A 23,528-nucleotide genomic window follows, 5' to 3' on the forward strand; every position below is an offset into this window, starting at 1 on the left:
CCAATGGAAGGTGTCCCTGCCAATGCAGGGGGTTGGAACTAGATGATCTTTAAGGTCCTTTCCAACCCAAATCATTCTATGGTATAAACATGAGTCCCTCTAATAGGTTTATACTTTCCTTTTCAATCAGGTTGTAAGTCTGCTATCAGATCTCATACCGAGCCACCCACATGACTCCCACAATTCCCCTCCTCCCAGCATCCGTTAGCAGGTTTGCTTTCCTATGAAATCCATGATAATCTTGTTTTTCTTCTCATCAGCTAGAGTTCTGGTTGAATATCTTGAAGGTAATGCTTGAATAGTTCATGTTACAGCTCATTCATCTGGGTCTCTTGAGTTCTGGTCTTACTATTCCTGTTATCTATGTTTTGTCAGCTGTGTTTATGTTATCACTTTTATTTCTTGCCTTTGTCTTTAATGCTGAATAGCTTTTAACAAGTTATTTTTACAGACAGTTTCAGTTCGGATATTCCTTTTTTCTCCTCATTTTCCTCCCTCTTCCTTTCACCATGTTGCAATTATATTTTTCTGTCTTAAAAGGCTTTAATGCAAGTGAGTTTTGATGTCCTTAGGGAGAAATAAGTAATCTCCTGGAAATGTATGCACAGCTTTTCTCATACTGGTAGGTGGTTTGGTTCTAAGTACAGCCCAGAGTAGTGTATGTTTTCCAGTAACTAGGAATTACAGTTCAAATGTGTCTGCCAAATTTTCCATATACCATTCCATTTCTGTGTCACAAAGGTAAATACTGCATACTTTTCCTAAATAATACTGTTGCTTTATCACTTAGGATCTGAAACACTATTTCCAAAATATGTTTGTGTCAAAGATGTTAATAATTACTTATTTTTTTTTGTAGAACCAAAATTGCCGTTTCAGCCACCACATCAAGTTCAGCACAAAGTTACGAACACAGAACAGAATGGCATCAAAGAGAATCATTCAAGACACATTTCTCGCAATGACATGAGGCAGCCAAGGAATGAGAAACCCCCTCGTTTTCAAAGGGATATTCAAAATTCAAGGCAGGCTTTGGAAAGTGGTGGGTTACCAAGAAACAGAGGTCCTGAAAGACACAGCTCTTTAGAACATTGGACAGATGAAAAAAACAAAAGTGACAGACATTATCCTAGAAATGATAGGCCAAAGGATTTGAGTTATCCCATAGCCTCTCACCAGAGTGATATTACATTCAAAAAAAGGGATAACAATATGCAAAACAGAGTAGGAAAAGGGGTGTCTTTCACAGAATTCAAGGAGAACTCTGCTGCTCAAGATACTACAGACAACAATAACCAGAAACGGGGCAAAAGGGAAAACCAAATACACAATTCGGAAAATTTTTGTGATAGGAATGCACGAACAATAAGTAGCGAAGCCTTTATGGTAAGAAGTGAGCAACATTTTGGTGTTAATAATGATTACCAAAATCCTGGTAGAACTGATAATTTTAATGCTGTACCAAATGGAGATACTGAGCATCATCAGAAAGGTAGACGAGTAGGACCTATCAAGTCATCAGGACCCACTACAATTCCATGTTTTGATGATAAAATGTTGTATTACAACACCGGTCCCAAAAGGAGATCTGGGCCCATCAAACCCGAGAAAATATTAGAACCATCGATTCATGTGGAATATGGGAAAAGCTGGAGACCAGGGGATGAATGTTTGGCTCTTTATTGGGAAGACAACAAGGTATGCCTTTGCAAAATGAGAAGTACCTCAAATTGCACTCTTACATACATTCAGATATTTAGGATGGTAGCACAAAGACATGGGCTTTGTTCGTGGGTGTGTAATGTGCTTTTTTGCTAGTTTCTTGTTCTATTTTTAAATTCTATTTAGGAGATTTGTCACTTACATTCATTGCATGAAACTTTAAGTGCATAAATTAAGTCATCTTGAAGGTAATTTTTTCTCTCATTCAGGTGGAATTTAGGGTAACTAAGTTTCTAATGGAAGCATTTGACTTAAGGAATGAAAATCTGGAGGGATGAGTATGGATCTAGGTGCCCATATTCATTCCCAGAGAACAATGAACAAGTTTCTGTGCCATCTAGAGTAGTCTGTAATCGTAGATGAGTAATGCCTTTTTCTAGAATAAGGCAGTGTGCAACCTGTACTAGTGCAAGGCAAGACCAGAGTCTGCAGCAATGGGCTTATTAAAAAAAACAAACAAAAATACCCCTCTTATTTCAATCATTACACAAAAGAAACAGCAAAAGGCTTGTTTTTTATTATCACTATTGGACTGTGATAATAAATGTGATAAATATCTGAAGGATTTGTGGAACAAATAAGTTATGCTGCACAGTAGTTTTGTTTTCTTGATTTTTAGAAGTTTAAATACTTCCTTTTTAGCTGTTTTTCCTGTTAATAAGATGTCTTTTGCAGCAAGACCCTTTTTCTTTCATCTTTTCCTTTGATAAAGAAGTTTGATGTTACTTTTCCTTTGGTTTGTTATTATCTGTTCAGGTGTTCCCTGTCACTCTTGGAGAGTTTCTTCAGTGTTTGACCCTTTCTTTTAGCCTGAGAACTCTCTTAAATTCTATTGTCCTTTGAATAGTTTTTTTCCACACTATTTTCTGTCTTTTTGGTTATTTATTTAATGTTTGGGGGAGGAGGTTGTCCATTTTGTAGGTAGTAGACAGTGTTAGCTCAGCAGCATGACCTTATTTATGTGTCTTTTGTCTGTGTGACTAAAGGAGATGATAAGGCATGCAGAGTTTTTGATAGTGGCAATATTACAGTGTGTTGGCTCTCTAAAATAGGAGCTTGGGTGGATGGATTAGTGTGAAATATAATGGCATATTGCAGAATTGTTTTCTATTTTCAGAAGAACATTTGCATTACTATGAGATGAGGTTTGGAAATTCTGGAAAACATGAATATATAAGTAGATATAAAGTAATGCTGGACTGTTACCTGAAAAGTATTCATCACATTTGAAGAGGGGTTTTTTGAGGGTTATTGTTCTCTTGGTAATTATAATAAATGCTGCTGCTCCTATCTAGGACAACTTTGAAATATGATGATGAAGTACAGTACTGAGCTTAACCTTATTAGGAGGCAGTGATTGTGTTCAGTAGCATAAAAGTGATTGAATGTCTTCAAGAAAGCTGATCTGTGTTTGTATAAATATCAAAAAAATCAAGTTTTGTGTTTAGAAAAAGGACTCTGAAGGGTCAGTTTTATATTTTTATCCTATTTCATTATGTGTTAAAATAGATATATGTTAGCATGCAGGGTCTATATGGCTGATAGACACTTGGTGATAAGTGTATTTTTAAGAAAAAGTCCTACAGTAACACTTCCCTGTGTACAATAGCATTTGTTAGTGATGAATTTGTTCTGCTTTCAGAGAAATGAAAGCAAGTCTTTTAACTGTTCAGTCTACTTTGATAAACTGCATATTTTCTCAGTAATTATTCTAAATACATTCTGTGATGTCCCTGCAGTCTGCCATGTCGAAGTTTAATAACTAATACTAGTTTAATACCTAGTACAAATATTACTCAAAATATAATACTAAGACTAAATATATGTACATATTTTATACATATGTATATATACGTGTACACACACACACAAACATATATATGTATTAAAAGTCAGTTGTTAAGCTGTTTGTGGTATTTTGGGTAGCATTTTATGACCTTTGAAAATTTCTCTTTTAAGTTCTACCGGGCAGAAATTGAAGCTCTCCATTCTTCCGGGACAACTGCAGTTGTTAAATTCTGTGATTATGGAAATTATGAAGAGGTGCTTCTCAGCAACATCAGGCCTGTTCATGCAGATACATGGGTATGTGATAACAAATTGTATTAAAAGATATAAACTACGCAGTCTGTACAAAATAACCCTGCAGAAACCAATGCCTACTCATGCAAAGAGTGCCAATTGCATGTGTGGAAAGCAGTTAAGCAAACAGACAGAATCTCAACTTTTAGTTGTCTGTATGGAACTTCACAAGGTGTACTATCATGTGGTATTCTTTTTGTATAATACATTTCAAGTGTATTGTTTGAGTAATTGATCTGTCAGCCAAACAGTTCTATACGTATTTGCTTTCTAAAAGGTATTACTTTTAATGCAGTTTTCTGTTTTATTTCATGTACACTGTATGTTCTTTAAGTGTAAGGAAACTGTTTTAAAATATATTCTGTGACAGTTTCTGCTACATATGTACGTATGGCTAAAACAATGTATCACTTTACTTTGTATCATGATTTTATTTTTATTTCAATGATTTCTTTGTTGCCAGATGCTGTGTTGGAGGCGTGTGCCTCAGTCTATTTTATGAGGTTCAGAATGAAATTGGAAATTTCAGGAGGCTTTATTTGTGAATGTCATGGAAATAGAGGTGCATTTTGATTAAAAAAAAAAAATATATCAGGAGTGCACAATTGTTTGCTGTTCACTGTTGCTATAAACAGCTGCACAAAAAGTATTTATATAATATTGATCCCTTAATGATGGGTTTACTGTGCTTATTTTAATTTCTCACCTCTGGGTCATATGGCCATGTTACTACTGTTGCAGAGGCTGAACAGTCAACTACTGCCAGTGGTCTTTTAACCTGCCTTGTTCCCTGTAGCTCTCAGATGTCCTTATGGCCTCTGAGACGTCCTTTTTGTACTTAAAAAGATATTTGAAAGCTCTTCCCAGCTGGTGCATTGCTGTGTCTATCAAAATTTGTGGGTTTGTTTTTTTTTTTTGAGCTGTAGGGTGCTAGTTTCTTACTGTATGATTGTACTTATTTTGATCCCTTTTCTGGGTTAATAATCAGCCTTTTTTTTCATGCTTTGGATTACAAACTTGAGGAGTAGCTTTTATTTTACTTCAGCCCTCTGAAACTTGGTTCTCATGGTATTAAGAACTTGGCTGGGTGTTACTAAGAAGTTGATCTAGTAGTGAGGTACTAGCCTGAAGCAGTGGCCATTCTTCCTGTCTCTTTGGTCTGTCTCTGACCACATGGTCTTCCTCTTCCCTCTCCTCCCATGCTTGGATCATAAGTCATGTAGACACAGCATGAGTCAAATGAGAGAGACCAGTTTTTATTTCCTCAGGCTTGTTTGGTTTCTTCAGAGCTAGTTTGTTAAAGATCATATAATGTGGTGGAACAATGTATGAATAGGGGATTCTGCTGCTGAAGTAGCATAGTCCTAACATTGTGCTGCATCCTGATCTAGTCACTGAGGCTTCCTCAGTTGTTACTGGGCAGACATAAGAACCTTTCAGTCCGTTCACAAATAAAGCATACCTTTCTCAGATATGAGGGTGAGTAGTGTAAACCCAAACATCTGAATTTAGATCACTATATAGGAAGAACCAACATCTTCACAGTAAGCAGCATTTTTATGTTTTCTCTCCAAGGTTTTACTATTTTGTTGCTAAAAGGTTCTTGCAGCTGTAGGAATTTTGCAGGAGAAAATTGATTAAGACCTTACTCTTCATTTCTTTGTATTTGCATGCTAGCCCTCATCCTCATTATGCATTTGCAGTTCTTAATTGCCCACTGGAGTCATGCTCTGATACTTGGGTTTGTCTTTTAAGCTGAGCACTGCTAGTCACTTTTCTTTGTCTCAGTGTTCAAATTCGTATGTAAATCTAGATAGCACATGCAAATGCAAAATGTTCTCATGCTGCTTAATACATAATCCTTTGTAAGATTTAAGTAACTTTGTGATATTTCTTCTTCAAGAGAACAAAACGGATTTTAAACTGACTGCAGTAATTATTTTTTTTTCACTGTTCGACGTTATCAGCAATGATGGCCTCGTTTTTTATTGAAAGTGTTATATTAAGTTTTATTTCAGACCTTCCAGGTAACTTCCAGATAGTCTTTCTTACCTGTCTGTACTGAAGACTTGTTACTAATGTAGATATATACTGTACATGAGTTCTGATGTCCAAATACTGCCAGTTTTTCAGACCCCTTTTTGAAAGAGTTGTTGATATTAAGGAAAGATTTAGTGAATTGACTTAAAGGCATGAATTTAATATATGCGTTAGAATTGATGATTCTTCACTGTTTTCTCCAACACACTTTTCGGCACCCATGTGGAATTATTTTCTGTATTTTTCCTGCCAACAAATATAAACTGGTGAAAATCTACACTAGGAGGAAGAAAAAGAAAAGGTTGGTTACCTAGTCACTTGAAGACAAAATAATCACAGTGACCTTATTTTGATGACACGACCAATTGTTTAAGCACCTGAGCTTCTTGTCTACTTTTGGCAACCTTTATCATTCTCAAAAATAATTATCATCAATTTACTTTTTACATTGTTTATTATAATTTACTTTTTTCTTCACCCCCTTCTAGTTAACATTCTCTTCTTTATTCCTTCTGTCTCTCTAATAATAAACTGCACTACATTGGTACAAGTTTTGTGGGTTTGGTTGTGGTTTTGTTGGTTTCGTTTTGTTTTGGTTTGTTTTCATAGAATCATATAATGGATAGAGTTGGAAAGGACCTTAAGATCATCCAGTTCCCACCCTTACCATGGACAGGGACACCACACACCAGACCATGTTGCCCAAGGCTCTGTCCAACCTGGCCTTGAACACTGCCAGGGATGAAGCATTTACCACTTCTTTAGGCAATCTGTTCCAGGACCCCACCACCCTCACAGTAAAGAACTTCTTCCTTGCATCTACTATAAACTTCCTCTATTTAAGTTTAAACTCATTCCCCTTTGTCCTGTCACTACAGTCTTTAATGAAGGGTCCCTCTCCAGCATCCTCGTAGCCTCCCTTCAGTCACTGGAAGGCTGCTATGAGGTCTCCACGCAGCCTTCTCTTCTCCAGGCTGAACAGCCCCAACTTTCTCCGCCTATCTTCATATGGGAGGTGCTCCAGTCCCCTGATCATCCTTGTGGCCCTCCTCTGGACTTTTGACTGTAGACTGAATTTGCCTGATGTTCTCAGTATACATTATGCTTTCCACTTTAATGGAAAAAAATGTTACTAGGTCATCTTAAGACTCCTCGATAATTGGCTGTATACTGTCCATCAGTGTACAGTCAATATACAGTGACTCAGATGCCTGAGTCAGTCCTTTTAAGTTATCAGTTATTCTAACACCTAGGATGCTGCTATTTTTTTTTTTTTTTTTGATGACTACAAGTATAGAAGATAAGGCTGTGTTATTACATAAGTATATCAAAAAGCTAGTGGGGAGGGCTTTTTTCAATAATCACATACAATACCCATATAAATACATGTAATAACACTAAAATTGTTGTTTGGGCTTTTTTTTTTTTCTTTGTGCTTGCAAACTGTGTTTTAGGTATGCAGTTGATAAATATTTTTAATAATAATATTACATTTGGTTTCCTCTGTTTTAGAGTTCTTCTAAGAATCTTGGATGTAGCACTACAATACTGTATCTTTTAGTTTTCCTATACATAGCAGGGGACACTTAATGAAAACATTTTAATCCCAGTGGAAAATCACTGAAAAGTCATTGTAGATATAAAAACTGCTTAGTTTTTCTTGTGAAATATGTAAGATTACACTAGTGTAGTGTCAGGAATGGTGTAGCTTTTCCACCTAAGCTTATGTTATGGCCTTATTCTGCTTGCTTTCAAAACAAGCTAGATCTTTACTTCATTTAAAAATACTAATATGAAGTTTTTATTTCAGGTTAGTTTCCTCTTCCTATATCTTGCACTGTTTTTTTTCTGCCTGAAGAGGCAAGAAGACAAAAATTGTTTTTAAGGTGTAAGTACTATACATAACCATAGTGTTTCTATAATTTATTCTGTGGAGACTGAATATCCACTCTGCAGCTTTCCTTGGCTCATTCCTCCATTCAGGAATGAGCTGACACAAGAAAATAGCAAAGGGTTTTGTATTATAGTTAATTCACACCAGCAGACAGTTGAGAGATCAAATTTGGTAAAGTTTTGTCTTGTACCTCAGAGAGCTCTAAGAGCTTTTGCAGGTGTTGAGTTATCTTAAATCGAACTATAATTCAGGGTTTTCTTATATGCCTGTCCCCTGTTTCAGGTACGTGAAGAAGTAAACTCCCATGAGTTTTCTGAAGGTGTTTGAAATTCTCTCCAGCAGTGTAAAACAGCACTAATGAAAACCAGTAAATGTAAAGGATTATAGCTGTCTCTTTAAGCTGGAGAAGACTTCTGCCTATCTGTTTTATGGAGGTTTTGAACCCATTCCAGTATCTTGATTTACCACAGGCAAATACTTACTTGAAGAATTGGGTGCCATTTCCTTATGGCTTTTTGACCTGGATGGCCTTAGCATCATACTATGATCTTTCATATCGAGCAAGAAGTCTTTCCCATTGAATAAGTAAATGCAGTAGATCAGTGTGTCTTGGTTGGATTTCTTAAGTACCTTCTGTCTTCATTGACTATAGTGAAAACAAGAGTGTTAAGAGAACTGTATGGAGTACTTGAGCAGTTCTGAGATTGCTGTAGAAAACAAGTCCCTAAGTAGTTGCATCAGATAAGAATTTGATGTCTTCAGTTCTGTTGCTTCTGTACTGTTAGGAAAATTTATAGAATAATTTTACAATTCATAATTACTCACTGATTAAATGACTTAAATGAAGGCTGAGCATTTTGGACTAATCTCCTTCCTGAGTGGTGGTGCATATTTATTAATTAATTTTAACCTCAAATGTTACTAGTGTAGATCAAGTTTCCACAAAAAGCTATCTTCCTGCTTTAGTAAAACACTGTAGGTTTTGTGCCTTATTTTTCATCTTACCAATATGTGGTGATTTCAGTTGTCTCTGTCCTCCCAGGATGAAAAATTACTTTTCATAGCCTATCCTAAACTTTAATTTTCTCACGAAAGACAACCATTTACCTGCTGGAAACATTCCCTTAAATTCCATCACATCTTTTGCAGAGCACTGTCGTATGTGCCTTTATAAAGAATATTCAGTTTCTGTAAGGGTAATTTTTTATATCATTTATTTATCTTCCCAGCCTTTTTTGTTAGAGGCAGGATTTAGAGACAAACATTCTGGAAAGCATTTATCCTGGTAAACTACTACTAGTTATTTTTCTTTAGCAACTCTGTCCTCTACATAGTTTTTCAGACCTTAGCTTGGGGTATCCATGTTGGAATATAGACAGTTGATGACAACTTAAATATTCCTATGAAAGTTACTGGCCCTTAGCTGAAATGTAATAACTGACACTTAAGTGTGATTAAGGAACTGCATTTTACTTTTTAGTAAACTGAAAGCAGGCAAATCTCAGTTGAGAGAAGGTAATTTATACTAAGTGCGCCTAAAACAATGTTTTTCAATTATTTGTCTGTATCATTAAGCATCACAGAATATGTTTCAGTCTTCCACTTGAGCATTTCCTCAGACTATGAAATACCATTGCAAATGATTGCCAGCTGTACCAATCAGATTAAGGACACATTCTTCTTGGAGCTTGTAGTTCTTGAAACAAGTTGCGACAGTTAAAGCAGGCTACTTAGAGCATTGCACTGTTCTTCTCAACCCCTTGTTATTAAATGTAATTGCATACAATGGTAATCCATTATTTGGAGACTGCATATGTGCTCCTTGGGTTGTTTGAGTGAGACCGTATTTGAGATGCAGCCTCACCAGTGCTGAGTACAGGGAGGCAATCACTTTCCTGGCCTTGCTGGCCGCACTATTTCTGACACAGGCTAGGATGCTGTTGGTCTTCTTGGCTGCCTAGGCACAAGCTGGCTCATTTTCAGTGGCCATCAATCGGCACCCCCAGGTCCTTTTCAACTGAGCAGCTTTCCAGCCACTCTTCCCTAAGCCTATGCATTGCCTGGGGTTATTGAGACCCAAGTGCAGGACCTAGCACTTTGTCTTGCTGAACCTGATACCATTGACCTTGGCTGATTGACCTTTTGCCACGTTTTTTACTTTCTAATTCTATTTTGTGCAGTTGGTCATTCACAAGTGAAATCACACAGGCATTTATTTACTGGAGCTACACTTGTGTATGACTCTGGGGATTTGTATGACAAATTTTGTCTTGAGTGTGTGCACAGTGCTTTCTGTTTCACCTAATGTCACTCAGTGCTTCCCTGTTTATGTTTTAGTAGTGGTTTCATGCCTTAACAGCAAGCATTAGATAATTTCTCATAATATCACTTAGTGTTTTATTTCTGAAGGTTTTATTGGCAGAATTTTCTGACATCCAAGAAGTCCAGCAATACAGCAAACACTTCCCTGTGCCCCCCCACATGGAAATGTATGGTTTTGCTTATGAGTGCATTAAGTGCACAGAAACTAAATACTGACTTATTTTTTATTTCCCAATTCTGTGGACGCCTTCATTCAACCTGAGGTTCTGACAAACCGGGTGAATATTTTATCAATTAAAAAAACAAAAAAAAAAAGGAAAGAAATGTTTGGGAGAGGGAAGGGCTGGCAGTTTTATGTGGGAGAGGCGATGGAGATGCACCCTTAGCTTTGTGGCTTTTTCTGAAAACTGGCACAATTACTCCTCATAGTAACATTATTCCTTATGGTACGTAACTCCTTACAGTGGTTACTGTTAACTGATTTCTTGTTGTTAAATTTGCTTTGTTGAAAACATTTCCGCTTTAGTTTGTGGCTTTCTTTTTGCTGAATTGAGAAAGCTCGATCTGTTCTGTGACTGCATGTTATTTATATAGCAGATCTCACTTCTTTTAGAAACTATTGGAAAGAAACCTTGAAATATTTTAGTTTGATACTGATACTAGTCGGTTTGAATAAGCTTTTACTGACAGAAGGAATGTGGTGTGAATGGCTTAACTGTTTCTAAGGAACTTTTGACATTCAGTATTCTTTTCTGTATTGACAATATTGTGACAACTTGCAGGAGAGTATGATTGTTTCAAGCACAAACCTCACAAGAAGAGTTGCATATTTATATTAATATATGCCACAGGGAATGAGTGTAAGTATGAATAACCTGTGCAATACCCTTAAGGGGAATAGATAAGCTAGCAAAATGTCTGTGGGATAATCATGCCCCAGGCTTACATTATCCTAGTTTTATGGAAATGTAATTGCGAATGTGGTCTATTTAGAAAACAAAAGAATGCTTTGTTTTCGGAGCTGAAGAATAGCAATGAAGTACAAAAATATCTGATTCCCAGTTAACTGTTGTGTTGGTTTTAATGGTCTCAGATTTAAATATATAATTCTTTTCCTTGTCCATCTGTCTCTTTTCATTTCATGATTCTTTTTTTTCCTGAAGAATCTACAAGTTTTCTGTCACTTGGTATCTAATGTTTATTGCTTCACTCAAAACTCAGGATGTATATTGTCTTAACATAATGATTTAAAAATTGGCTGTTTCTGAAGCTCATCAGCTGTTGTCATAACTTATATTTTTAGCAGAGGAAAAAGTGAGCTAAATCTAATTCATAGAATCATGGAATGGTTTGGGTTGGAAGGAACTTTTAAGAAGTTCCAGTTCTAACCCCTCTGCCATGAACAGGGACACCTTCTGCTAGATCAAGTTGCTCAACGCCCTGTCCAGCCTGGCCTTAAACACTTCCAGAGATCGGGTATGCACAACTTCTCTGGGCACCCTGTTCCAGTGCCTTAACACCTTCACAGTGAAGAATTTTTCCCTAATATCTAATCTAAATGTACCCTTTCTCAGTTTAAGCCATTCCCTTGTAAAGAGCCCTTCTCCATATTTCTTGCAGGCCCCCTTCAGAAACTGGGAGGCTGCTTCAAGGTGCCCCTTAAACCTTCTCCTCTTCAGGCTGAACAAGCCCAACTCTTTCAGCCTGACTCCGTAGGAGAGGTTCTTCAACCCATCATCTTTGTGGCTCTCCTCTGGACTTGCTCCAACAGGTCCATGTCCTGGCCAAGAAAATGTAAAATTATTTGACCTCTGATGTTTGGCTATTGAAAGTCAGCATAAAAGAGATAATTATTTTATTTCTGATGCTAAAGAAAACTGCCTAGGGAAGGTTTATCTTGACACTTTTGAGAATGAAAAAACAGCTATGTTGTAGCTCCATGCCACCTATTTTTACATACTATAGTTAGGAATATACTTATTTGTGGCCAGTGTGTACTCAGTAGAGACAGACATACCCTCATAAGAATCAGTTCCCTTTTCTAAGTATAAATAAAGGAAAAATATTGTTTGTGTAAGCTTGTTTGGGGGGGTGTGTTGGTTGGAATTTTTTTAGGGGGGTTATGGTATTATAGCAAGTTTGTTTTAATGAATTGTCAGAAGTAGCTTGTAAATTTAATTTGTTGTATAGCTGATTCCTTAGTTACAAAAGATATAATTAGCAAAAGATCTAGGCAAGAGTTAAGTAACAGTAATAATTATATATCTAAATATACCATTCTAAATAGTATGCTAAAAGATTAATTAAAAGCCCCTCACCTTTATCATATGATTACTACCTTACAGCATTTATTTCAGGGAACATTTTTGATTGATATATTTACAATTAGTTATGTGTATTTTTAGTCATCAGTGATAACTACTGCAGTGTCTTACATGACATGTGTGAGCATCCTAAAAATATGTTTTCCTAAAAATTTAATGCTACCCTCGCTCCCTTATCAGACAGTTGATATTAAGTATCTGAGAGCAGTGAGGGGTCAGCTCTCTGCAGGTCTAGCAGTATAACCTTGGATTGCACTCTTTGTCCTCACCCATAATATAACTCGGAAATTGGTATGGCCATAGGCTCAGTTTAATATACAGGTGTTGTGTGCTGTGACAAAAACCTGTGAGCATCCTAAGGCTCACAAAGACTACACTCTGAGAAGATTACTCTGTGAGTGGAACTGATATTTTAATTAACAAGCATAATTTGCGAAGAAAATTGATCAAGAGCAAATATGCTGAATGATTCTATAACAGTCACTTCAAAAATGCTTTTGTCACTAAGTCAGTACTTGGTTAAGTTACGTAAAAAATCTACATTAGTGGTAATTTCTATTTTACTTGGAATTTTCACACCTTATTTGATAGCAGTTTTTGAAAATATGCTCTAAAGCCACTCCAAGAAGGTATAACTTAAAAATTTGTTCTTTTATTAAATGAAAACACCACTATTCACAAAATACTATGTTCACTGTTAGTTATTATAGTGTTCTAAGAGTCTACTTAGGTATTCAGATCAAGTAAAAAATTAAGGGAATACTGTAGACAATTCAGCCAGTGATGTTTTTTTTTTCCCATATAAATACGAATATGTAATACATTGCAATTTAAATATTTAAGTTTAGCTTTTCATAGGAAACACAAATTTTTCAGTATGTTCGTAGTACAGTTGGGCCTTCTGCTTGGTTTCTTGTTTTTTGATACTTTCTGGGAAATCTTACAGTCTATTTTTGATTGAGACAAGCACAGGTAAGTACAAACTGCAGAAAACTCCCAAAGATTAAAGTACTCAAGGAGATCAACACTGGGTGATTAGGCAAAAGAAGTAAATTCTGAGAAGGAAATTTAACCGGGAAAACCAAGAGGTCGCTTGGTTTGTGAACAAGAGACAGCTGTTGCCAGCATACTGAGCCACACAAAGAGGCATTAAACCTGGACTGGGAAATAGGAGTTGAAAAAGAAAGAAAAGTTCATTTTGCAAGGAAGCAAGTGCTCTTTGTACTGAGTCCAGCAATTTTTCCATGCATTGAATATGTGGCTGAACTTAAAACTGCAGCTTAAACTGAAACAGTGGTTAGACACTATGGAGATGGAAAATGCCTTCTTTCTTTGTCTTCTGTCTCTTTGTCCCATGGTCCCTGGCCCCACGCTACTCTTTTATGCCTTCTTGTGCAGACTCTGGTGCTCATCCCCTAATGGCTTACAGAGAGCCGTAACTGAAAAGCCTTAGCAGAAGGGCCTGGTGAATAGAACAGGATTTTCTGTTCACAAGCAGGAATAGACAGATGTAACTAGTTTGTAGGTGGCAAACTTGGAGCTGCTCAGCTGTGACTTGCAGCTGCGTCCTAAATGTGAGCAGAGCATTGAGTAAAACATTTGTGTAACATGTAACTTCTGTCCTGCTTTTTACAGTCATCCACCTATTCAGTATTCTCAGAAGTGATACAAAAAGTATTCACTTCAAGGATTGCACTTAAAAAAACAAACCAACTAATTTCTAAATGGTTATTTTAAATGCACTGAAAGAAGTCTTGCAATTGAAATTCAATGAGAAAGCTGTTAATGAAATTTACTCTGCTCTAATATTGTTAATTTTAAGAGTAAATTGGTTGTTACAGTATTTTAACAGAGCTTTATTCTGCAGCTATGAAATCCATTGATTTTTGGGTTTTTAATGTAAAATTATATTGGTATTCACTTGGCTGGACTGAAGTTCACTAAGCTCAGCTGGTGAAGTATTGTGGTGGTACAGGCTGTTTGGAATATATGGGTCCAAAATAAAAGCACTGAGTGTGCATACGTTCCCATTTTCCATTTGTTCAGTTCTTGTCTCTTATGTAATGGAATGAAAATACCAAAAGTCACAGCAGTTTTCTGTGGCAAAATTTTGAAGAGAAGCTGAAATTCCCAATGACTTCTGCTTCCCTATTCGCAATCTTTTTTTAAATACCAAAAGAAGGCTGACATCCTCCACCTTCTCTCTTGGGTCATTCCAGCCTGTTACTGCAATAGTTTCTTTGTGCTTTTCATTGTTTCCTTTGTAAACCTTCCCTATGGATCTGCCAGTTTTTGTTACCTTTGTAGTTGTGCTTAGTGGCATCATTTAATCTTGGGGTACACAGCCCCAGAGTAGGCATTGTGCAAGTACTAGAAAATTCAGTACTGGATCCTAGAATATTAGATAAATAATGAATAATAAGCTCTGAAGGATGGAGATAAAATATATACATTTTTGGAGTAGTGTACTGATATAAAACCTCTACTGGTAATAGAAGGAAATGAAAACACACTGAGAGATTTGTGGGCACCTCTGCTTTATAAAATGTGATGTAGATCTTACATGGATAAGGAAGTAGGAAATGGAATATTTTGCTATGAGTCACAAGCAAGTGATAAATCGAAAGCAAACAGCAAGGAAGAATGGAAAACTAGAGTTGGTGGCAAGATGCATGACCTAATTGACTACAGAGTTATAATGAAGGAAATAAGGACAGCTCAAGTTTTTACATTGAAGAAGTGGAAGAAAAATAAAGGAAGTGAACATTTTAAGTTTTGTCTGTGAAGGGTGGATGCTATTCCAGGAGAGGGATAGCAGCTTTGAGCATGGGATTGAGAGATTTTAATATAAATTGGGATAAAGATGAACCCAGGAAAAAATTGGCACCCCCCCCCCCGCAATAGAAATAGAATGAAAGATGAGCAGTGGTGAATGGATTGAGGGTCAGTGGCCAAGAACTGGTGGAGGAAAAAAAAATTAATTTACTTGAAAACAAGAAACAATGTTTGATAAAGATACAGCTTGGCAAATTGTTATTTTGCAGAATGTTAGATCCAATTAGGATGAAATGTGAATAGGTAAGGCCCAAGAACCAATGATCTATCATCTGACGCAAAGATGGCAGCCCTCAACAAGACGATCAGTAACTGGAAGGGGTGTCGCTGTGCAGAGGGAGGAATGAGGGAACAGTTGAAAGGTGTCTGTTACTCATTCATTCTTACTATTATTTGCTGCATTGCTCGCCTTCATTTCATTCCAAGCCTCAAGAAATGTGATTTCACATTTCACTCTTGTTTATTGTAATAAAAATACTTGAATTGGAAAGGCATGCATCTAAAGTTTTTTCAGTTCTGTGTGTAAAGACAACTGCACCAAAATAGGTATATGTAAGACAAATTCTAGTTTTAATTTGATTTTACTGAATTCAAAGGATCAACATTAACATTGAGATTTAATGAAGATTTGCTGCTCTAGAAACTTACTGTGATATACTTTCCTCAGAGCTATTGTGGGTGAGATGGGATGCACTAAACTAATTAATTTGTGTTTTCTTTTTGACACTACCAAAGAAAAGATTCATGTCTAATTTGCACAGTCTCTGTATGCATTGCTGTATTTTCAGTCATGCGTATATGGCATGAAAGTTCATCAGTTTATTCTTGAAGAGTGAGCTCTTTTATGTTAGAGTGAAGCTTTGGCAAAGAATTTTAAGAACACTTGCAATTGCACCTTTACTTTTTTGGCAAATAATATGGAACTGTTTTCAGCTATTTATGTTTTCTGCAGTATACTGAAGGAGCTGGAAGTATTTAGATCACTTCAGGCACCTAGCTTACTTTTTAATATTTTGTTGCCAGTACAGCTTGTGTTGTTAGTGATGTTGTTAGTTACTCATATACTAAGTTGAGGCTTTGCACTAGGGCTAGTGGTACTGCAAACAGTGTGGGGTTTTTTTTAGTTAGACATAGAATCAGCTAGGTTGGAAAAGGGTTTTAAGATCATCCAGTGCAGCTGTTATCCCAGGACTGCCAAGAACACCACTAAACCATGTCACTGAAGGCCTCATCTATGTGGGTTTTGTACACTTCCAGTGATGGTGATTCCACCGCTTCCCTGGGAAGCCTGTTCAAGTGCCTTTTGGTAAAGACTTTTTTCCTAATATCCAATGTAAACCTCCCTTGGCACAGCTTGAGGCTGTTACCTCTTGTCCTGTCACCTGTTATATGGAGAAGGGATCAGCCTTTTCTGTTTTTTAATCAATGTAATCAATGTCTCTGAACCTTTTTATATGAGGAAGTTGATAGCTTATAATTTTATCTTCTATTTCTCTTCATTATCAACTCTAATGCTCTTCAAGTTGTTCTTCTTTAATGTGTATCACACGCGAGTGTTCCATCAGATGAATATTTTTCCTTTCAGTATTTCTTGACCAATGTAAATATGTAGCTATTTTAATCTCTTGGTGATTTTTTTTGTTGTTTTTTTCCTCTGAATTCCATGCAATTTGTCAATACCTTTCTGGTATTGAAATGCCTAGGAGTGAATGCAGTATTGCAAATACGTAATTACGTCTCCCCTCATCATTCAGAGGTTGTGTTTATTATTGCTTCACATAGCAAATTCATATTTAAATCCCTATCCACTATACTTTGAGGTTTTTTTCATTATTACTGGATCACAGATTTTTATCCACTGTTTCAGATCTGTATTTTTAGCCTGCATATTGTCAGATGCTGTTCCTTGCATTTCCATTTCCCAATTCTTATATTTCATTCCACACACATTTCTAAACTCCCAAAAGCTGATGTTTCTCTTGCTCTGGCAGGTTATCAAGGTTATCTCACTTCTTGAGTTTGTTGCCTGTATGACTTTGGAAAATAATTTTGCTTTAACATATAGGCTTTGGGGTTTTTTTTCTGCAAATACTTAATAACTTCTGCTGCTGCCCTGGGGATTGAGTTTTGAGATTCTCTATCTAGTTTCTGTTAGCTTTCCTATGTTAGAAAAAAAAACCACTCCCATTATCGTGTTATTAAGTGGTCATCTGCATAGAAGCAGCAGTTGCTATGCATGCATGAATTTATTGATACATGTATATGTGTGTGTCTGTGTTGTGTGTTTGTATGTATATGCCTACTCATGTATAATGTATTTTCCTACTTATCCATTTAAAACAATGCTGTATACCTGCAGGAGGATGAAGAAGAAACGTATGAGCAAACTCTAGAATTCCGCAGAGGAGGTGACGGTCAGCCGAGACGGTCCACACGACCTACTCAACAATTTTATCAACCTCCAAGAGCTAGAAACTGAATAATAAGAAATAAATGGTAAGTATGATGTTGCTATTTTATTTATGAGTTTGGATTTCAAGAAAAGTAGATCTGGATTGTTCTGTACTAAAGTGTCCTTCAGTCTTCATGAAGTTTGTGAGAGAACTTTCTACAACTTTGCCAGTAGTTGGGTGTATAAAAACCATCAGTATTGGGTTGCAAGTGATGAGTATTTTGAAGAAATAAATTACTATAATCAGTGTTTTACAAGCAAATAGGCAACTTAAAATATTTAGAAACACCTTCATCACTTTAAAAAAAGGTATTAAGCAACAGCACATGTATAACCTATTTTGGTTTAGTAGTGGCAATCTGTTTATATGGAGCTACACCTATGAAGAACTATTGATATTAAGTCAGTGTCTTAACATTTAAGTGAAAGTTTTATGGTTCTGTCTTTTTAGCTTTTTTAAACCACTTACTGCAGTCACCTACATTAAAGATATGTTTGGGATATTGCTTCTAAATTTTTTTAGGGATATTGGTTTACTTACAATACAAGTTGGATATCTGTATTTCTCTAGATGTTGTGGCTGTAGCAAGAGGCATGATATAGCTGTGGGGAGAGGGAAGGCAATAGAAACACTTCATTAAATAGCTTTTAAACTTTGCTTTATGTAAGGACTGAAGTCATCTGAGCAAGCTTTTTACTTGATACTTTTTCACCTGAGAGCAGTAGCGTCTTATTCACTTACATTGGATCAGCTTCTTCTCTGAAATAAGTGCCTGCAGGCCCTACTGAACTTAGTACTGTCTGTCTCTGTCCAAGGTCCCATATTCTGCTTTTTATGAGCCATTTATGTGAGTAAATATTCTTTCTGTTTTTTTCACTTAGGGAGGGAAGGAGAAAGAGCAACACTAAAACCTGTTATCTGTGAGCTCATCACTGAATGGGGAGGTACAAGGCCTAAAAATATTTGCTGTGCTCTGAATCTTGAGGGTCTACCTGCAGCTATGCTCTTTTAATTAGCAGAAATTAAGGGATTATGTAACATCCTCAAAAAATACACCACACATGCACATTCAGAAATGTAAAAAGGCCAGACAGATAAAATAGTTGTAATTCTTTTACTAAAGAAATCAAATATGCTGTCCTGCTTTTATTTTACTTGGGGATCTTCTAAGTCCTTAAATTTCAATCCTGAATTAAGCAAGCTTTGTAAAGCCACATGCTATTTGATATACGTTGACAGTGTGCCTTTGTCTTGACTTTTTTTCTACTAGCCAGTTTATTTTTACGGAGCTCTTTTTAGTTCCTTTCCTTGCTCCAGGCCTCCATGGTCAGTAGGTTTAATAGGTGCTGCTGATCTCTACAGCTTTGGTATTTCTGAGGTACAATAGTACATGATTTTATATTTTGATCATGTGCTAGAATACTTTTTCCATTCAGGAGAGTACTGGCAATCTATGAGCAAAATTTATTCTTGGCTCTAGCCAAGGTGATAACTATGCTATTTTTGCCTGTATCATTCAGTTTTCTATTTTAAGTATGTGTATCAATCACTATCAATAAACATGTCGTCGGGTAATTTACGCAGAAATGATTGTGGCATATACCCTGAGCTGAGTTCTAAACCAGCTCAGCTGGCTCAGAGGAGTGTCAGTGTGATCAGCCAAATGAGATGTGCTCAGTGCACACAGCACTGAGAGGGGGTATTTTTTTTTTTATCTTTAGATAATATTTTTGCCATTTCTCTTAATTTTACAGTATAAATCTGGAAAATTCTATTTAGCATTGGTCAGATGGGGCAGGGGGGGAGAGGGAAGCAGACATCCAGAGAGACTGATGGTAATTCTTGTATCTCAAGAAGAATGAATAAATTGTTGACAAGTAATGATCAACCTTTTTAAGGCACTGGTGGTTGTTCCTTGCAGGTGTTCTTATACCTTGCTTTGAAGATTCTAACACCATCCTTGGTATCAAAACTGTAAAAAAATACGTAGTTGCAGCCCTTCCCTTGCCCCAGTTCAAATACTTTTGTGTTCTCCAAGTAAAAGGGTGGGGAAAGAAGATACATGTTGGAAAATGTGTCATGCAGCTAAATACATTTTTCAGCAGCTACTTTGCTTTAAAAAGTACATCTTTTACAGAAAGTACTTACAGGTATATCTGTTTGGGTTTTTTTTCCATCATAATTCAAAACTCTTTGCTTCACTTGATGAAACGTGGTATTTTCTCTGTCCTCTCTTGGCCCAGGACTGTTTGATTTAACATCTGCTCAATTTAGATAGTGCCAATTTGTCATCCAAATCTGAATTTATTAACCCAGATGAGTGTGCAATCAGTGGCAGCTTAACCCTAGTAAATTTGGGTTACTTTTGTAAGGCTAACTGTTAGAATATTATGTAAATAATTTCTACAATACAAATAGCAAATATTGTAAGAGTTATACATACCTTAAATAGATGTCACTGTAAACAGAAATTCATTATAAGAAGATACAAGTCACTTCTTCTCAGGAAGATCCATCCCTCTAGATCAAAACATTCACTGCCATCTTCTTTGGCTGCCATAACTGATTAGTCTTGAACTTTAATTAAGTGGTGTTAGTATCTGTAACTGGCTAAAATGTAGTAGATTAGAACATTTGTGTATTTTATATTAATATGATTTGCTAAATCTAGCTGTTTTGATTAGCTGCTTTATCAGGTTTAGGTTTGTATTTGGAAAATTTCCAATATTAAACTCAGCTGCATTTCACCATAAAATAATGTAGCAGCTATTGGGTGTAAACACCAAAAAGAAGTTGTCAACATACTCAGTTGGTCTTAGATTCTTGAAACACTAGGATAACTCAGGTAGAAAAAGAAAATAGAGGCAAGATGTATCTTCTGTTTAGAGGTTGGATGATGCTACTTAAGTTGTATTAGTTCAGTTGAAACAACCCTTTATTTTGTCTAGAATTCATAATAGGGATTTTTTTTCCTCTGCCACTGTGTTTCTAGTGAGCATTAGGAAAACTGAACAGCTTGTTCTTTTCTACTCAGGAGTGTGGCATCTGCAGTTATCTCTGAACAGTGTCAAAAATTCTTCCTCAGTTTGAGAACACTCTCTTGCAAGTCTTCTTGAAGATAAAAATATTGTAGAGAACAACACAGAAGCTTTTTCTGTGTTGTACAGACAGGCTTTCACCTGCTAGATTTGCTTTTTGAAGCTCATGTAGAGTCCAGTGTAGCTTCTTTATTTGCTTTGTTTGATAGGTGAAGAGATGTGAGGAGGTGGCAATTGTGATACTGTGGTGGACATATGTACCAGGTATGGCTTATAGCTCCCCACAGTGTATCTTATTGCTACCATGTGTCTTATACTTCAGTTGCATTTTGAAATGCATTACACTTGACCTAATGAGGTACTGGATGAAGACAGTGGAATTAGAGAGAAACCAGCAATGAAAATCTATTAAGCTTTTCCAAAATAAGTGGTGAATGTAACTGGTTCTTTTCTGATTTTAACCATAGGCAGAAAATCAGTCATATCCTTTTCTAAATTGCTTTCAGCTTACCCAGACTTGTACGACAGTGTGCTTTGATGTGCTGACATGTAGAAATTCAGGAATAATGAATGTCAGTTCCTAGAAGTGGATTTCTATGGGTTTTTTCCTCCTTTTTATTTCTTTGAGCTCTTGAGAGCATGGTATATTCTTCTTATTTGAAGGTTTTGATATGTTAGAAAAAGGCATGATTTATTAGGGGTACTATCAGGAGATCCACTGACACAAAATTTTGCCACAGAAGGATGCTTTACTGCTTTAGATTAATTACACCCTTTATTCCTGAGGGGGAGTACCTCTGTATTATGTAAAATAACTTTTTTTTGTTCCCTAAAGAGACAGATAGCCCTTGATGATTATTTTATATTATAAATCAATACATTCTGGAGAACTTTAATGTTGTGGTAGATGCCTCATCCCTGGAAACATTTAAAGTCAGATTGGACGAGGCTCTGAATAACCTGATACAGTTGAAGATGTCCTTGTGCATTGCTACCAGAAAGAAAATTCACTCTATCACAGATAAAACCAGGACAAAGAGGATGGAGTAGAGGACCTTTAAAGGTCCCTTCCAAATCAAACCATTCTGTGATTATGTCCTGCTGAAGACCTTGCTGCACTGTTCTGTGCTTCAGATGTTAAGTACAATTGCTACAGACTTGCACGAAGTCTTGCATTGGTGTTTATTTTGAAGACAGAGCAATGCGGTAGTCACGTTAAGGTGAAGTAACAGAAGTATGGGGTAATTAGTATCTCACTGTGGTTGCAGTTGATCTAGAAATGATCTTTTATTAATATCTAGCAGTGTGAGGTAGAAAACACACAGATTTTTATCAGAGCACTGCATTCAGAGCCCTTGAACCCACTGTCGGTTTTTTAGGGTATGAGTCAAATACTAGCTTTAAAACAGGTCTGTAAAATAGGATACTTCTAGAGAATGAGACAAGAATTTAGAATCCAACAATAATAAAAATATATCCTGAGCTTACACTTCCTGTATAGAATGTCATGACTGTATGAAAAAGAAGGGGAACAAGTAATCAGAAATGAGTGTTATGAGGGATCATAGCTTTTTGAAGGTCCTGAAAGAACCTAAGAGTGTGAACTTATGAGTACTTGGTTATTATCTGTTTCTTGGGTTTTCCTTTGCTCCATGACAGAATTAATCTACACCTTGTCACACTTGCTATAAAATCTGTATTGAAGCCCTTCCTTAGCAATGGAGAAACTGCACTTATGTGAGAAGTCATTGCCAGAAAGTGTTCTTTCCTTGTATGAAATCAATCATAGTTACTGTATTGCAGTGCAGCCTTCTGATTTATTCTTTGCAAGACTTCTATCTCTGTAAGTGCTGAAAAGCAAATACCTGCTCTTTTGGAGGAAGAAAATGAAATAACAGTAAAGTGAATGTTGCACGAAAAGCAGAGAGATTTTATGCTTACCTACTGTATTTTATTTTTCTCATTTAGAAACCTTCTTGGGGTGAGGGGAAATTCACTGGCAGCTCCAACTTGCTGAAGACTTCTAGAAGAAAGTCTGGCTTTTTCCAAGCAACAGGACAGAACAAAGCTCATTTGAGCAGAAGGAATTTGGACCTGACAACACAAGAGACTTTTTTAAAGTTCTTAGTTATATAAAGCTGAATACTTTTTACATATGAAAGAGGCAAATTGTCATTGCTGCCATCAATAAAACCATAGTGCACTATTCTATTCTTTGCCTTGTATTCTTTTTACTGAGCCTTCATTGTTAGTTAACATAATACTAACGTATCATGATTTTTATTAGTTTTGAAATGATTTTGGTTCTAATGTTGTTTCTAGTTAAGTAAAATTAAAACATTTTCTCAAAAGTAAACAGCATTCGGCCTTTAATTTATATTTCATGCTAGCATTAGTGAACCATGTTAAAAATTAACAGCTAATTATTGTACAGAGAAATTCTGAATAAGTTTTGACTGTTTTCTGTGCTTATTTTCCAAAGTTGCTGAAGGCCAAATTACACATTTGCTTATTATGCTTTTCATGATCTGTGACTAAAAGGTCGAAGGGGAGGATAAAAAAATCATGAATTTCAATAGTAATTTTCTAAATTATTTTAGGTAAATATTTTCTTTTTAGGAATATTTATATTACAGAAATAGAAACATTTCTAGAAAGTACAGGAAAGTAGTTTAAACAAGAAATACCAAAAGATGCATAGGAGTATTTTAAACGTAAATATACGTATACATGCACACATGTGCAACCTGTTGAATAATAGGTTATTTCTTGTAGCTTGAAACTTTGCTTTTATTGATTATATTATTAGATTTTTTCA

The 23,528-nt window shown here is 36.2% G+C and overlaps 1 protein-coding gene across 3 annotated transcripts in view; it reads left to right on the top strand.

The window, feature by feature from the left end:
* TDRD3 (tudor domain containing 3) overlaps positions 1 to 22,921 on the top strand; it is a 99,420-nt gene extending 76,499 nt beyond the window's left edge. For all 3 annotated transcript variants that reach the window (XM_061354876.1, XM_061354855.1, XM_061354866.1), the window contains 4 exons: positions 860 to 1,698; positions 3,682 to 3,807; positions 17,579 to 17,715; positions 22,679 to 22,921. In XM_061354876.1, the coding sequence (XP_061210860.1) occupies positions 860 to 1,698; positions 3,682 to 3,807; positions 17,579 to 17,698 (1,085 nt within the window). In that variant the 3' untranslated portion in view covers positions 17,699 to 17,715; positions 22,679 to 22,921. The remainder of the gene's footprint in view (positions 1 to 859; positions 1,699 to 3,681; positions 3,808 to 17,578; positions 17,716 to 22,678) is intronic.
* Positions 22,922 to 23,528: the final 607 nt, after the last annotated feature.

The sequence above is a fragment of the Neopsephotus bourkii genome, unplaced genomic scaffold (genome assembly GCF_033783945.1).
Source record: "Neopsephotus bourkii isolate Nb327-2 ecotype Australia unplaced genomic scaffold, CSIRO-AGI_Nbou_v1 NB_83, whole genome shotgun sequence".
Classification (NCBI taxonomy): domain Eukaryota; kingdom Metazoa; phylum Chordata; class Aves; order Psittaciformes; family Psittacidae; genus Neopsephotus; species Neopsephotus bourkii.